General features: G+C 37.3%; 1 protein-coding gene across 30 annotated transcripts in view; it reads right to left on the reverse strand.

Moving 5' to 3' along the window:
• CDC14A (cell division cycle 14A) overlaps nucleotides 1–14,900 on the reverse strand; it is a 196,982-nt gene that overhangs the window by 49,036 nt on the left and 133,046 nt on the right. For all 30 annotated transcript variants that reach the window (XM_081493185.1, XM_081493178.1, XM_081493199.1 and 27 more), the window contains one exon: nucleotides 1,341–1,500. In XM_081493185.1, coding sequence (XP_081349311.1) covers nucleotides 1,341–1,500 — 160 coding nt within the window. The remainder of the gene's footprint in view (nucleotides 1–1,340; nucleotides 1,501–14,900) is intronic.

Raw genomic sequence — 14,900 nt, forward strand, 5'->3', positions numbered from 1 at the left:
AAACAGATTCCTGAAAAAACAAATCTGTTTGGGTTGCCAACTGCTGACCTAACAGAGCTATGATACATTCCTTCCATCCTCGAGGGCTAAGCCTGTTCAAGGCCCTTGTCCATGTCTAATGGGTCACTGCCTAATAGAATGTACATCTGCACTTGCTGCTTAAATATTTTAATAGCTTTCCTGCCCCTTTAGGGACATAAAAATAAATATAAACCAGGTGCTTACCTTCGCCTTAGTCAATACTGTGATGCGTGCACACATGCTCACTCTGTTATGTTTGATTTTTTGTGACCCCATGGATGGTAGCCCACCAGGCTTCTCTGTCCATGGAATTTTATAGGCAAGACTACTGGAGTGGGTTGCCATTTCCTCCTCCAGGGGATGTTCTCGACCCAGGGATCCAACGCACATCTCCTACATGGGCAGGTGGGTTCTTTATCACTGAGCCATCTGGGAAGCCCGTAGTCATACTGTGGTAGAAAAAGCTAAACTAGCAGCTAGACTACCTGCTCTGAAGGTGATCCCACTATTTAAAAACTCTATAACCTTGAGCAAGTATAAAATTTTATGCAACTCAGTTTTCTGATCCACACAAGGTAAGAAATTAGAACAAATTATTTCCAGGTTGTTTTTAGTTCAAAGAATGCCCATGAGCCTAATTCTTAGTGAAATCACTACCATTTTATTCAGAGGTAGGAGGTATAGTAGAAAAAAATACAGATTTAAAATCAGATAGAACTGGATTGAATTACTTTTCTAACACTGAGATTTGAATTTCTCTAATATTCAATTACCTTATTATAACATAGAGATAATGTTGCCTAACTTACCTAATCTCTAGTTATACAGATTAAATCAGACTATGTATGTCAACTGTTTAAAGTGGTTTGCTTCTATTGGAGTCTCAAAAAAAAAAAAGTTGCCCCTGGTTATGCTTTCAACTCTGGACTTACTTTAGAAATCATGTATTTGAGGTTGCAATGTATCATTTGTGGTATGTACTATCCAGTTATCACATTAAGATTTTTCTGATTAATATCTATTTCCATTTTCAAATACAAAGTCTGCTTTTCAATTTCGCTTTAGCAAGTAGTTTCCAAATCAGAGTAGACTCCTTTATAATTGTACTCCTTAAATTACAGCTTTTTTTCTTGTAAGGATAGTTGCTTTCTTTGCTTTTATTCTTGCCTTATAGGTGGTGCCTCCACACCTAAAAATTTAGTACTGTCATCATTTAGAGAAGAGATATGGCTATGTTATGTGTGTTCAATTGAAAAAACGAAGAAATACAGAATGTCAGTCTTAAGGAGATAGGAAAATCTTCCTAGAAAAAAACTCACCTCTCCAAATCTCTCCATGTTTTGTATTTTAGATAAGTTTCCACCAATAGACATATCATCCAAGCTAGAAAGAATTTTATTAATACTTCCTTCACTGGACGGTCTATTTTTCAGTTTGGATCGGAAAATGTCTCCTTGGACCCATAGTGATGCCTGTTTCCTGTAAAAAGGAGAAAAAAATAATAATAATTTTTAAAATAAATGACTATCATCTCCTCAGAAATATGACATCTCACAGACAAAAAGATATAGCATATAGATATTTGCAAATCAGACTAGAAAGATTATGAAGTCTTAGAATAAAGAAAATAAAAGTCATTTTCTGAATGACAAAATAAATTAAAGTTTTATATTAAACATAAACACACTTCTTTCAATATATGTCTGTACAGCTTTACATGGGTTGACTTTTAAGGTTCTTAGATGCTTAGAACAACTTCCACAGTAATAAAGACTATGAGCTAATTTCTCTTTTAAATATTAATTTGAAATCTGTAATATATTTCTAAAATAGCAATTTGATACACCTGTGAAAATAGCTGGAGTGAAATGGACTCAAAGATATAGGTGAATGAACTTAAGTTAGATGGAGATATCACCTCAGGAAAGTACTAAACACACACCTAATTGTATGTGGTATCATAAAAAGTCATGAATGTATAACTTTTCAAACCCACTCTTACGATCTAAAAATAAGGTTTATAGCCTCAAATTGATTATCTTTTGGGAAAAAGAAAATGTAGTTGACATTCATCTACAAGCTTTCCTTTATTCAAACAGGGCATATTTACAACTATTTTCAAGGCTATAAGAAAATAATTTAAAATGTGTAAGCAAAATGACAATTTTGGGCTACTATTTTTATTGATGGGGTCACCTTCATACACCTGCATAGCTCCATACTATATCATACTGTACAGATTAGAATTCAACTAAAAACATTATAGTTCATCATAAGGAATACCAACAAGCAATGAAATAATAACATTATCAAGGAGATGTCACCAATAAGAACATAGATTTCTTTCTTGAGGCAATAGGAAGACCCAGTAATACTTTCTCTCAAAGGTTCCACGTATCACAGAAAACTCAGGTTAAAACATGAGAGGAAAAACAACCCTCCCTGAAATGTCCGGTCTCATTGGGCCTTCAGGAAAGGAATCCACCTTTCCTTCTAAACAAAGTTTATTCCCAAATCAGAATGTTTGTGTTTATGGTTAAAAATTGTTGAGAATCTTGAAGAAGAAGTTAACTTTTAAATTATGGCAAAACTTACATATGCAACCCCTCCAACCAAGCAAATTCATACCTAGGCATCATACTACAGAAATATTCACTTGTGTACAAGATATAAACATGCTTGATACAATGTTATTTGTAACAGTAAAATAATGGAGGCATATAGTGGACAACAGGTTTATTAAATTATAGTAAAGCTATTCTGTGAAATATTATACAGTCAGACAAGCCTGGGATGGCCCTACATGTGGTGACAGGGAAGAGTGGCCATGAAACAAGAATGAAAACAAGAATGAAAAATTAAGTGACAGAGTGTGGAAAGTGTGATCCTGTCTTTTGGGGGAAAAAAAGCGAAAAATGTTACAATTCACAGTTATTTAGAAGGTTATATGCCAAAATATTAATGAGTCATCCTCAAGAATGGTAACAAAGGAAATTCTGCTTTCTATTTCATAATGTCTACACTTTTTGACCTTTTTTAAAAAACAATGTGCTGTTTGCTTTTGTTAAAAAAAAAAAAAGATCTGAAAATAAATAAAAATATAGATCAAAGCAGAACAAAGGTAAACTAAGTTTGAAAAGGAACCCTTAAAGTTGTTACCATAAAAGATAGCAAGCATTGTATTACTACACTGTCTTAACAAGAGCACCTTTAGAAGTCAGGAGAAGAAGAAATGCCAAAATTTTAACAGCATAGGGTGGAACTGAACGGTTGACTGAATGGTTGAGGGGGGGCATTCTTTATTTAAATATAATATCCTACCCTACTTTCAAGGTTTCCCTGATAGCTCAGTTGGTTAAGAATCCCCCTGTAATGCAGGAGACCCCTGTTTGATTCCTGGACCAGGAGGATCCTCTGGAGAAGGGATAGGCTACCCATTCCAATATTCTTGGGCTTCCCTTGTGGCTCAACTGGTAAAGAATCTGCCTGCAATGTGGGAAACCTGGGTTTGATCCCTGGGTTGGGAAGATCCCCTGGAGAATGGAAAGGCTACCCACTCCGGTATTCTAGCCTGGAGAATTCCAAGGATTGTATAGTCCATGGGGTTGCAAAGAGTCAGACACGACTGAGCAACTCACTTTCACTTTTTCACCCTACTTTCAAACAATAAGTTTCATTTTTCTTTTACCCTTTGTTCACTTTTCAATATTTTTCAAATAAACCAAAAGAGATACAAAAATGCCTTTAGATACAATTTCTAAGACAGCTTTTATGGATATAAGTATTTAGATACAGATTGCTAGTATAGATATAAAATATGTTATCCATGTATAAGACTAACTTATCATTCCTAACATTGTTTTAAAATCAAAACTAGGTTAAACCATGTTTCTAACTAGATTAAATTTTAAAATAAAAACCTGGTGAATTTTTAAATATATGAATAAAATTAAAATTGCAGAAATCTATACACACCAATTCACTAGGGAGTATGGCAATATCTACCTTCTACCATGGGAAATTTTTTTTTTTTTGCTTCTTAGAAGCAAACTTTCTAGGATTATTTCCTGAACTTAGGATACATCAATTGATGAGGCTAGCATAACCACTGAATCATATTTAATTCTTCTATACCAGTTGTAAAAATATATATTCAAAACAAACTCTTAACTTTTTCTCCCTTTGTGGAAATCTTCATAAAATCACAGAATAGCCTTCCTGATACTTTGCATTTTCAAAAATTCTTGCTTTAATTTTTCACTCCTCCAAACTTTTCTCACTTAGTATAACATCCAGCATAACCTTTTATATGATGCTTGAATATTATATCCTTCCAATAGTAGTAAACAAAAGCATAGTCCTTGGCACTGTACAAATACTTCAAAAAATAAATTCATAAATAGTAGAGGCCTTGGGCCTCTGGTCAAAACCCCAGTAATAAAGAACTGCTTCTTCACAGGGAAAAGAAGACAGCCCTGTCACAGATAATGAAAAACTCAGCTACATGAAACGCACAAAAAGGATAGAAAATACAGAAAGACAGAATTCCTGTCCCTCAAGAAATTTCCAGTTTAGTATGTGAAAAGTAAACAACTGAAATCCAATAGTAAAGCCCTATGACCGTGATTTGCTTAGGAGCCTAGGGAAAGGGGCCCCTGACTCAAACTGAAAGAATCAGACACAAGTTATCTGAGAATCCAGAAGTATCTAGAATGATGAGCAGGGCTTAGCCAGCAGAGTATCCCCTGACAAAGAAAACCATGTGGGCTTGAAGAAACAATGACAGCAAAGAAGACTGTATGTATGTAAAACTGGGTTGTTCAACGTGGCTGAAGGCCCCCTCCTTCACAGGAGAGGAGGTGAGAACCAGCTCACAATGGGCTTTGCTCGCCATACTAAGAAATTCGCATTAGATCTCAAAACTGAAGGGAAGACCCCGAGAACGTCTTGAGGTATAAAAAACACAGATAGGGGAAGGAAGGCAAGAAGCTGGAAGGCCCAAGAGGATAAATTGAAAAAAATTCTAATTCTGAAATGTTATAAAGTGAAAACTCTGCTGCTGCTGCCAACCTAAAGATGAAAATGACAAAGTGACACCTTTCACTTGCTCAGTTTAAAAGACTCAATCTGTCCCATCACTGGAAAGACTTGATTTGAACTTGAAAATACAGATGAATAAGGTGTCAAAGCTGATTTGTGTGTTGCTAAGCGATGCGATACTCAAGTGCTCCTTAAGAAAAAGCAGCACTTCACGCAAATACCTTTTACACTGACAGTGGAAACCACGCTAGCTTTTATTGTGGTATCTGTTACTCCCTTAAAAGCCTCATCTCAAATAGAAGAAGTAAAACATGTATTTTTAAGTAGTTAGCATTTAAAAATCAAATCCTATGAAGCTAATGTAACAACTCAAAGTAAATCCTCCAGTAAAGTAGTGCATTTTCTAAGAGAGCATGACATAATTGACCCTCTGCTAAAAAAGAACTTGTGCTTTGAAGTGACTTTGAACAGTCTTGAGAAAAGTGGCCAGTACTGGGGTCATCAGTTTTGGCCATTTCTTGGCCCTGGGTTATTCAGGTTTGGGCTAGAAAAAGAAGAATTAATTCAGACTCATTACAAGCCAATTCATAGTTAATTCTGATAAAAAACTTTCACAAGTCTTTTAGAAAAAAATCTGCTTTCAGTTGCATTGTTGTAGATATTTCTGGTTTTGAATTCAGAGCACAGTGGCAGCCATTGTTGTGCAACTTCTTCTGCTTGTAGCTGACCTCTTCTCCCAAACTTTCCTGACTGCAACTTAATCCCATCTCCACACCATAACTCTTCCTCTTTATCACTTCTTCCATCCTCAACACAGATTTTCCTAGTATGACCTAGCCCTGACCTCAGGGTCTATCCAAAGCCACCAGTCAGTCACTTCATATAGAAACTCAACCAACGTTCTAGCTCGACTTGGGCCTCCCTCCAGCCGTGACTTGAGCCCCAGCCTTCCCTGTGTGCCTACTCCACTAACTGCTCTGTTATTATGGGAACAAGCAGTTCCTGGTTTAAAGAACTGGGCTAATGAAATGCTCTAACTTGATATCAAAGGAAGACAGACTAAAGAGCAGTACCCAAGATTCAGGAGGTGGGAACAACATAGGTAATCAAGAAGTTCTACTCTTACTTTGTATGAATGGAAGATTTAATAGGAAGATGTTTAGGAAGAATTTATGAGGGAATAGGGAAATACTTCTGAAATACAAAAGGAGAGGGGAAAAATGACTTAGGGAATCCCCCAAAAGATTCAATTCACTAGCTAATTCACATTCAGGGATAGAACCTCACAATTAGGAACTAGATGACTGGTAACATATCAAAATACAAACTTTGTAAGTAAACTTAATGTTTTATGGTTTAAACCAACTTTAACCCTTTTACACAGGAAACAAAACAAATAAAAATTATTCACTCTTCTATCTTCAGTAACTGACATGAGTATTTCAAGACAAATTTCTCATGCCACCAGTGCCAAGAATTCATATTTAACCTTATCCTTTGTGTGTTGTGTGTGTGTGTGCATGCTCAGTTTCTTAGTCATGTCGGACTCTTCATGACCCCATGGACTGTAGCCCACCAGGCTCCTCTATCCATGGAATTTTCCAGACAAGAACACTGGAATAGACTGCCATTTCCTACTCCAGGTGATCTTCCTGACCCAGGGATCGAACCCACGTCTCTTTCATCTCCTGCACTGGCCACCTGGGAAGCCCTTATCCTTCTTACTTAGATCCATATTAGAATTTTATTTTTGCTTAGCCAGTAGATTCAATGCCAACTGAGAGCCAATAAATAGATCAAATGATACAGCAGTAAATACTGAAAAGCAATATAACCAAGTGTTACTGCAAAAAAATATGACTGTCAAATAGTACAAACTCAAGTCTCTGCAATGTACTTGTTATTTTAATAAACCACAATATTGCCTATTATTATTTTCAACTCCTTTGTTCATAATATTTCAGATTTTAAGTTCCATATTTTAGAAAAGATAAGTTCTCAAATCTTCAAAAGAGATTAATAAAAAAAAATTAATCCATATTACTGGAGCTAGTCCATGTATCTTTAAAAAATACTATAAATAAATTTTAATTTAAAATTCAAGCTGTTATTGTTAGACATTTTAAAGCATTTTTCCATTCTTCTGGATAGGTTTTCTTCATCTTATTTTTGGCAATTTCCTGAAATGAAAAACAATGGTTGAACTATTCATTTCTTCTGTTGCTCAATCCAGTTGTGAAACTCACCAAATGCCATAAACACCAAACTAAATATTGCATAAGCTGATATCTACAAGTAAAAATTAGCCACAAATCCCTGTTATACAATGTGGCTGGTTGACCAGCAGCATTGCATCCCCTGGGAACTTGTTAGAAAGATAGAATCTCAAGTCCCACCCCAGATATCCTGAACCAGAAACCGCATTTCCCAAGATCCCCAAATGAATGTTGGACACCTTAGTATCTGAGAAGTACTGCAGACAACCGAAGGCTTATAACTAAGCTACAATGTGGAAAAATACCCAACTTTACTGGAAGTTAATGAAAATATCTATGATGTGCTCAGTCATTTCAGTCATGTCTGATTCTTTGCGACCCTATGAACTGTAGTCCACATGTTCCTCTGTCCATGGGATTTTCCAGGCAAGAATACTGGAGTGGGTTGCCATTCCCTCCTCCAGGGAAACTTCCTGACCCAGGGATTGAACTTGCATCTCTTATGTCTCCTGCATTGGCAGGCAGGTTCTTTACCACTAGTGTCACCAGGGAAGCCCAGTATATATGATAATAAAGCGAAATAGGTCAAATTCTGACTTATGGATCTAAGAATAAAAAAGTTCAACCACAACACTGATTCCTTAAAGATAACTTCATTCAAAGCAGAAGCTCTACTGTGCAAAGATAGAACTCCCTGTATTGTCCAGATTTAAGCTCTGCATTCTTACTATCTCGGGAGGAAATTAAAACATAAAAACAACAATAACATCCTATGGGTGCATGCGCGTGTGCTAAGTCACTTCAGTCATGTCTGACTCTGTGCAACCCTGTGGACTGTAGCCCCTCAGACTCCTTTGTCCATGGAATTCTCCAGGCGAGAATACTGGAGTAGGTTGCCCTTTCCTCCTTCACATCATATGAGTTCAGTTCAGTTCAGTCGCTCAGTCGTGTCCGACTCTTTGTGACCCCATGAATTGCAGCACGCCAGGCCTCTCTGTCCATCACCAACTCCTGGAGTCTACCCAAACCCATGTCCATCGAGTTGGTGATGCCATCCAACCATCTCATCCTCTGTCGTCCCCTTCTCCTCCCGCCCCTAATCCTACCCAGCATTAGGGTCTTTTCCCATGAGTCAACCCTTCGCATGAGGTGGCCAAAGTATTGGAGTTTCAGCTTCAACATCAGACTTTCCAATGAACGCCCAGGATTGATCTCTTTTAGGATGGATTGATTGGATCTCCTTGCAGTCCAAGGGACTCTCAAGAGTCTTCTCCAACACCACAGTTAAAAAGCATCAATTCTTCAGTGCTCAGCTTTCTTCACCGTCCAGCTCTCACATCCATACATGACCACTGGAAAAACCATAGCCTTGACTAGACAGACTTTTGTTGGCAAAGTAATGTCTCTGCTTTTATTTTTATTTATTTATTTTTTTAACTATTCCAGGTATTTTTTATTTCTTCAAATTTGTTATTTGCCGGGAGTGACTGAAATAAAAAACTAACTGGGTCCCATCATCGTCATGGAAATGGCTTTAAGAGAAAACTGGTCAGGTGAATATTATTGCTTCCCGTTTTCAACCAGTAAATAGTTGCCATTGATAAATAGACAGCTAACAGTCTGTCAGGAATGCTCAAGATATGTTATATAATACAACATGCCTAGTCACAGGAGAAAAACTTTTTTTTTTTCTTCTCTGCTTTTAAATATGCTATCTAGGTTGGCCATAACCTTCCTTCCAAGGAGGAAGCGTCTTGTAATTTCATGGCTGCAGTCACCATCAGCAGTGATTCTGGAGCCCAAAAAAACAAAGTCTGACACTGTTTCCACTGTTTCCCCATCTATTTGCCATGAAGTGATGGGACCAGATGCCATGATCTTAGTTTTCTGAATGTTGAGCTTTAAGCCAACTTTTTCACTCTCCTCTTTCACCTTCATCAAGAGGCTCTTTAGTTCTTCTTCACTTTCTGCCATAAGGGTGGTGTCATCCGCATATCTGAGGTTATTGATATTTCTCCCGGCAATCTTGATTCCAGCTTGTGTTTCTTCCAGCCCAGCGTTTCTCATGACGTACTCTGCATATAAGTTAAATAAGCAGGGTGACAATATACAGCCTTGACGTACTCCTTTTCCTATTTGGAACCAGTCTGTTGTTCCATGTCCAGTTCTTACTGTTGCTTCCTGACCTGCATACAGGTTTCTCAAGAGACAGGTCAGATGGTCTGGTATTCCCATCTCTTTCAGAATTTTCCACAGTTTATTGTGAAAAGGCAAAAAGATAGGACACTGAAAGATGAACACCCCAGGTCAGTAGGTGCCCAATATGCTAATGGAGATCAGTGGAGAAATAACTCCAGAAAGAATGATGGGATGGAGCCAAAGCAAAAACGATACCCAACTGTGGATGTGACTGGTGATAGATGCAAAGTCCGATGCTGTAAAGAGCAATATTGCATAGGAACCTGGAATGTTAGGTCCATGAATCAAGGCAAATTGGAAGTGGTCAAACAGGAGATGGCAAGAGTGAACATCGACATTCTAGGAATCAGCGAACTAAGATGGACTGGAATGGGTGAATTTAACTCAGATAACCATTATATCTACTACTGTGGGCAAGAATCCCTTAGAAGAAATGGAGTAGCCATCATGGTCAACAAAAGAGTCCAAAATGCAGTACTTGGATGCAATCTCAAAAACGATAGAATGATCTCTGTTCGTTTCCAAGGCAAACCATTCAATATCACGGTAATCCAAGTCTATGCCCCAACCAGTAATGCCGAAGAAGTTGAAGTTGCACAGTTCTATGAAGACCTACAAGACCTTCTAGAACTAACACCCAATCATATGAGTACCCACAAGTAAAAGATCTCTGTGAGCTAAAAGTCCCCATGGGAACTGCATGCCTGTCCCGCAAGGACCCTTTCTAATGAATGAAAGTTTTAATGGATCATGACCCAGAAGTCAGACTACCACACAGTGAATATTCAGTCAAACATTAAATCATAAAAGCAGCCTGATCCCATCTATATACTATCTATATCCTACAGGCTCTCTCTGAGAAGGATGAGTTTAGACTTGGCTCAGTAATAAAAGAGTCATGTTTGTGCAGCATTTTAAGAACTTTGAGGATATTTGGTAGAAGACATATTTTGGGTACAGAATAGTATTTTTAGCTTAAGAACATGAGCTTTTAGTAGAAGGAAAACACTTGATAGTTGTTTTGCAAATAGCTTTACTTATATCCTAGAAAAAATTTAAATATAAAATTTCAGACCACAACAAAAAAGATGTCTTGATCTGCCAGTACATAAATTCACCAGCCTACAAGGATGCTAATAAACATCTTTCTTACCATTGGTGACATGAGAGGAAGGTTTCTTCACAGCATAGAAATCAACACCTGGACATATTTTGGTGTTCAAGGACTAGAAGAATGTGAAAAACAGCTTTCATAAAGTCACAGATTTAGAATTAACATTACCTAAAAAGCACTGATTGGAATTTTCACTTCTGAAAGAATACAATCCCTCTAACTTGTTCAGTCATTTTTGACAGGCGAAAACGTATCAGAAAACTTTATAAGCCTCTTCTCTCTTCCTTAATGAATGTGTTACTTATTCATGCCTCTGCGTCATCATTGACATCACGCTCTTCATTTCTCATACCATTAGTCAGACTTCAAGGCTCTTCATCTCTCATATCATTAGTCAGTCCTTAAAGCTCAAGATTTATCTCCTTGAAAGGCTCTGGTACCCATCTCTAACTCTTCAGTCTAACTTGTAGCCCCTTCGACAAGTTCCCATCTGCTGGATTTTAGCAGTCTCCTTTTTAGCCTCTCTGACTCTAATCTCCCTCCATTAAATTCATCTTATACTTTGCTGCAGCCCAATCTTCCTTAAATAACATGTCAATCATGGGACTCAACTACATCAAATATTCCAAAGTAGAAATATGATGAATAAGAAGTCTGGAATACATGAGTGCACATTAGGATCTATGTACCTTACTGTACATGTTTACTATCTACACAAATTTACACAATGTGCACAGATGGATTAGTTTCTCGCCTGCACAAAGCTGCTATCACAAATTACCACAAGCTCAGTGGCTCAGAAGAACACATGTTTACTTTCACACAGTTCTGGATGTCAGGAGTCTATCATCAGTTTCACTGTGTATGTGTGTGTGCATGCTCAGTCATGTCTGACTCTTTGAGACCCCATGGGCTACAGCCTCCTCTGTCCATGGGATTCTGCAGGCAAGAATAGTGGAGTGCATACTATTTCCTCCTCCAGGGGATCTTCCGGATCCAGGGATCGAACCCTCATCTCTTTTGTCTCCAGCACTGGCAGGCAGATGGATTCTTTACCACTTGTGCCACCTGAGCTAAAGTCAAATTGTTGGCAGGGTTGGTTCATTCTGGAAACTATGAAGGGAGAATCTGTTTCCTTGTTTTTTTCAGCTGTCAGTAGCTGTCCATACTCCTTGGTGTATGGTCCCTTCCTCCAGCTTCAATCTAATCTCTGTTTCCATCATCACACCACCTTCTTGTCCAACTCCTCCTGTGTCCCTGTGATTACACTCAACCTACCAGAATAATCCAGAATAATCTCTTCACCTCGAGATCCTTTACCTGATCACATTTGCAAAGTTCCTACTTATAAAATCAAATGGGGTTTATTCCAGAGATGCAAGGCTCATTCAGTATTAAAAAAAAAAAACAAAAAACAATGTAATTCATGATATTAACAGGCTAAAGAAGAAAATCACATGATCACATCACTCAATGCAGAAAAAGTATTTGACAAAATTCAACACTTACTCATGATAAGAACTCTCAGAAATACAGAAATAAAGAGGAACTTCCTCAACTTGATAAACCTCCAATTAATATTTCATCACAAATGCCTAAATGTTTCCCCCTATCAAGACTGGGAACAAGGGAAGGATGTCTGCTTTCACCACAATTATTCAACTTCTAGCTGGTGCACCAAGGGAAGAAAAAGCAGTAAAAGACATAGAGATTGGAAAGGAAACAAAATTCTCCCTGTTTGTAGATGACACACTTGTCTATGCAAAAAATCCCCAGGAATTCACATACATATTCTCCTTCTCTCTCTCTCTTAAATTTCCGGATACAAAATATAGATAGAAAATGAACTGTGTTTCTACATATGAGCAATTATTACATGAAATCTGAAATGAGAAAAGGTATCACTGATAATCACTTAAAAAAATTAAATACTTAGGCGTAAATCTAACAAAATAGGACTTATATGATGAAAGCTAAACAATGCTCATGAAAGAAATCAAAGAAGATAGAAATAAATGAAGTAGTAAGTGAAGAAATAAATAAACACTGTGTTTATGGATTGGAAGACTCAGCAACAGTAAAGATGTCAATTCTCCCAAAACTGATATAGAGATTTAACACATTCGTATCAAAATTGCAACATGATTTTTTTTATAGATAGGGACAAGATTATTCTAAAATTTATACGGAAAAGAAAAGGAACTGGCATTGCTAAGACAGTTTTGTTAAAGAAGGAACAATGGGAGGAATCATTCTTCTGTTAAGGCTCTCTACATAAGTACAGTATCAACAGAGTACAGCACTGGAGGCAGAATAGACACATATAACAATGGAACAGAATAAAGATCAGAGAAACAGATCTATACAAATATGCCTATCTAATTTTTGAAGACCCTGATGCTGGAAAAGATTGAGGGCAGGAGGAGAAGGGGGTGACAGAGGATGAGATGGTTGGATGGCATCACCAACTCAATGGACATGAGTTTTCGCAAGCTTCAGGAGATGGTGAAGGACAGGGAAGCCTAGTGTGCTGCAGTCATGGGATCGCAAAGATTTGGACATGTCTTATGACTGAACAACAACAAATCTTTAACAGAGATGTAAAAGCAATTTAATGGATAAAAAGTAACCTTTTCAACAAATGGTACCACAACAACTGGAAATCCATGGGCAAAAAAAAAAATGAACCCTGACCTAAGTCTCACACCTTACACAAAAATTAACTCAAAATGAGTCACAAACTTAAGGGGATCTATGACTAATCAAAGAGATCCTAGACTTGGTACTAATAGCATGAGCTTAAAAAAAGGAAAAAACTGATAAATTGGACTTCATCAAATTTAACTTTCACTCTGTGAAAGATCCTATTTAGAAGATGAAAGACAAGTTACAGACTGAGAGAAAATATTTGTAAACCACTTATAAAACAAAGGACTAGTACCTAGAACATTAAACAATTATCAAAACTCAATAATAAGAAAACAAAAGAATAGGCAGATTTGAACAAATGCTTCACCGAAACATTATAAAGATGGCAAATCAGTACATGGAAAGTTGTTCATTATTACTGACGATTACAACTTTAATGCAAACTGAGAAATGATAAATTATTACACACCTATAAGAATGGCTAAAAGAAAATGCTTGAAAATATGAAAAGAAATTCACTCATTCAAACACTGCTGGTGAAAACACAAAATGATACAGACAAACTGGAAAACAGTTTGACAAGTTTCTTATAAAAGTAAATAGGTACCATACAGTCCAGTAACTGTACTCTTGGGCACTTAGCTAGGAGAAATGAAAACTTATGTTTGAACAAAACTGTACATGAAAATTTACAGCATCTTTATTCATAATAGCCAAAAACTGGAAACAGTTCAGCTGTCCTTCAACAGGTAAATGGTTAACAAATAGTAGTGCATTCCTCCCTTGGAATGCTACTCAGCCACTAAAAAGAACAATCACTGATACATGCAGCAACGTGGAGGAATCTCCAGAGAATCATACTGAGTGAAAAACACCAAGTCCAAAAGGTTACATGCTCTATGATTCCATATATACATCATTCTTGAGATGACAAAATATATAAAGGAAGAACAGATTGGCAGTTGTCAGGAGTCAAGGAGGGGATGTGGGCAGGAAGGAAGGGAAAGTAGCTATAAAAAGGTAACATGAGGGATTCTTGCAGTGATGGAAATGTTAACTGTATCTATATCTTAACTGTATCAATGTCAATATCCTGATTGTGATATATTAGAGCTTTGCAAAATGGTAGCACTAGGAGAAAATGCGTAAAAGGTTCACAGGAGTTTTCTGTCATTTTTTACAACTGCATATTAATGTACAATTATCCCAAAGTAAAATTGTTAATTAATTTAAAAAGTATCTGTATGTATGTGTGCGTATTGTAGTCAGATTTCATCACTCCTCTGCTCAAAATCCCCTACATTTTTTTTAATATAGTGGTTAAGGGTGGTGATTTTTTTTTTTTAATATTTGTTTGTGTCAAGTCTTAGTTGAGGTGTGTGCGCTTAGTTGCTCCACTCTATGTGGGATTGTAGTTCTCCAACCAGGATCAAACCTGCGTTCCCTGCTTTGCAAGCCCAATTCTTTACCAGGGAAGTTCCCCTCTGATGACTTTTCATCTCACCCAAAGAAAAGTCAGACTCCTACAAAGGCCTAGCAGAATGTGTATTCTGACCTCTTCCTTCTGGCTCCATAAACCACGGTGGCCTGTGGAACAGTCCAGCTCAGAGCCTCAGCAGCTGTTTCCTTGGAGAGAAACCCTCTTCTCGAGAACATACACC

The sequence above is a fragment of the Giraffa tippelskirchi genome, chromosome 5, assembly GCF_054371585.1.
Source record: "Giraffa tippelskirchi isolate mGirTip1 chromosome 5, T2T-mGirTip1v1.2.pri, whole genome shotgun sequence".
NCBI classification, from domain to species: Eukaryota; Metazoa; Chordata; class Mammalia; order Artiodactyla; family Giraffidae; genus Giraffa; species Giraffa tippelskirchi.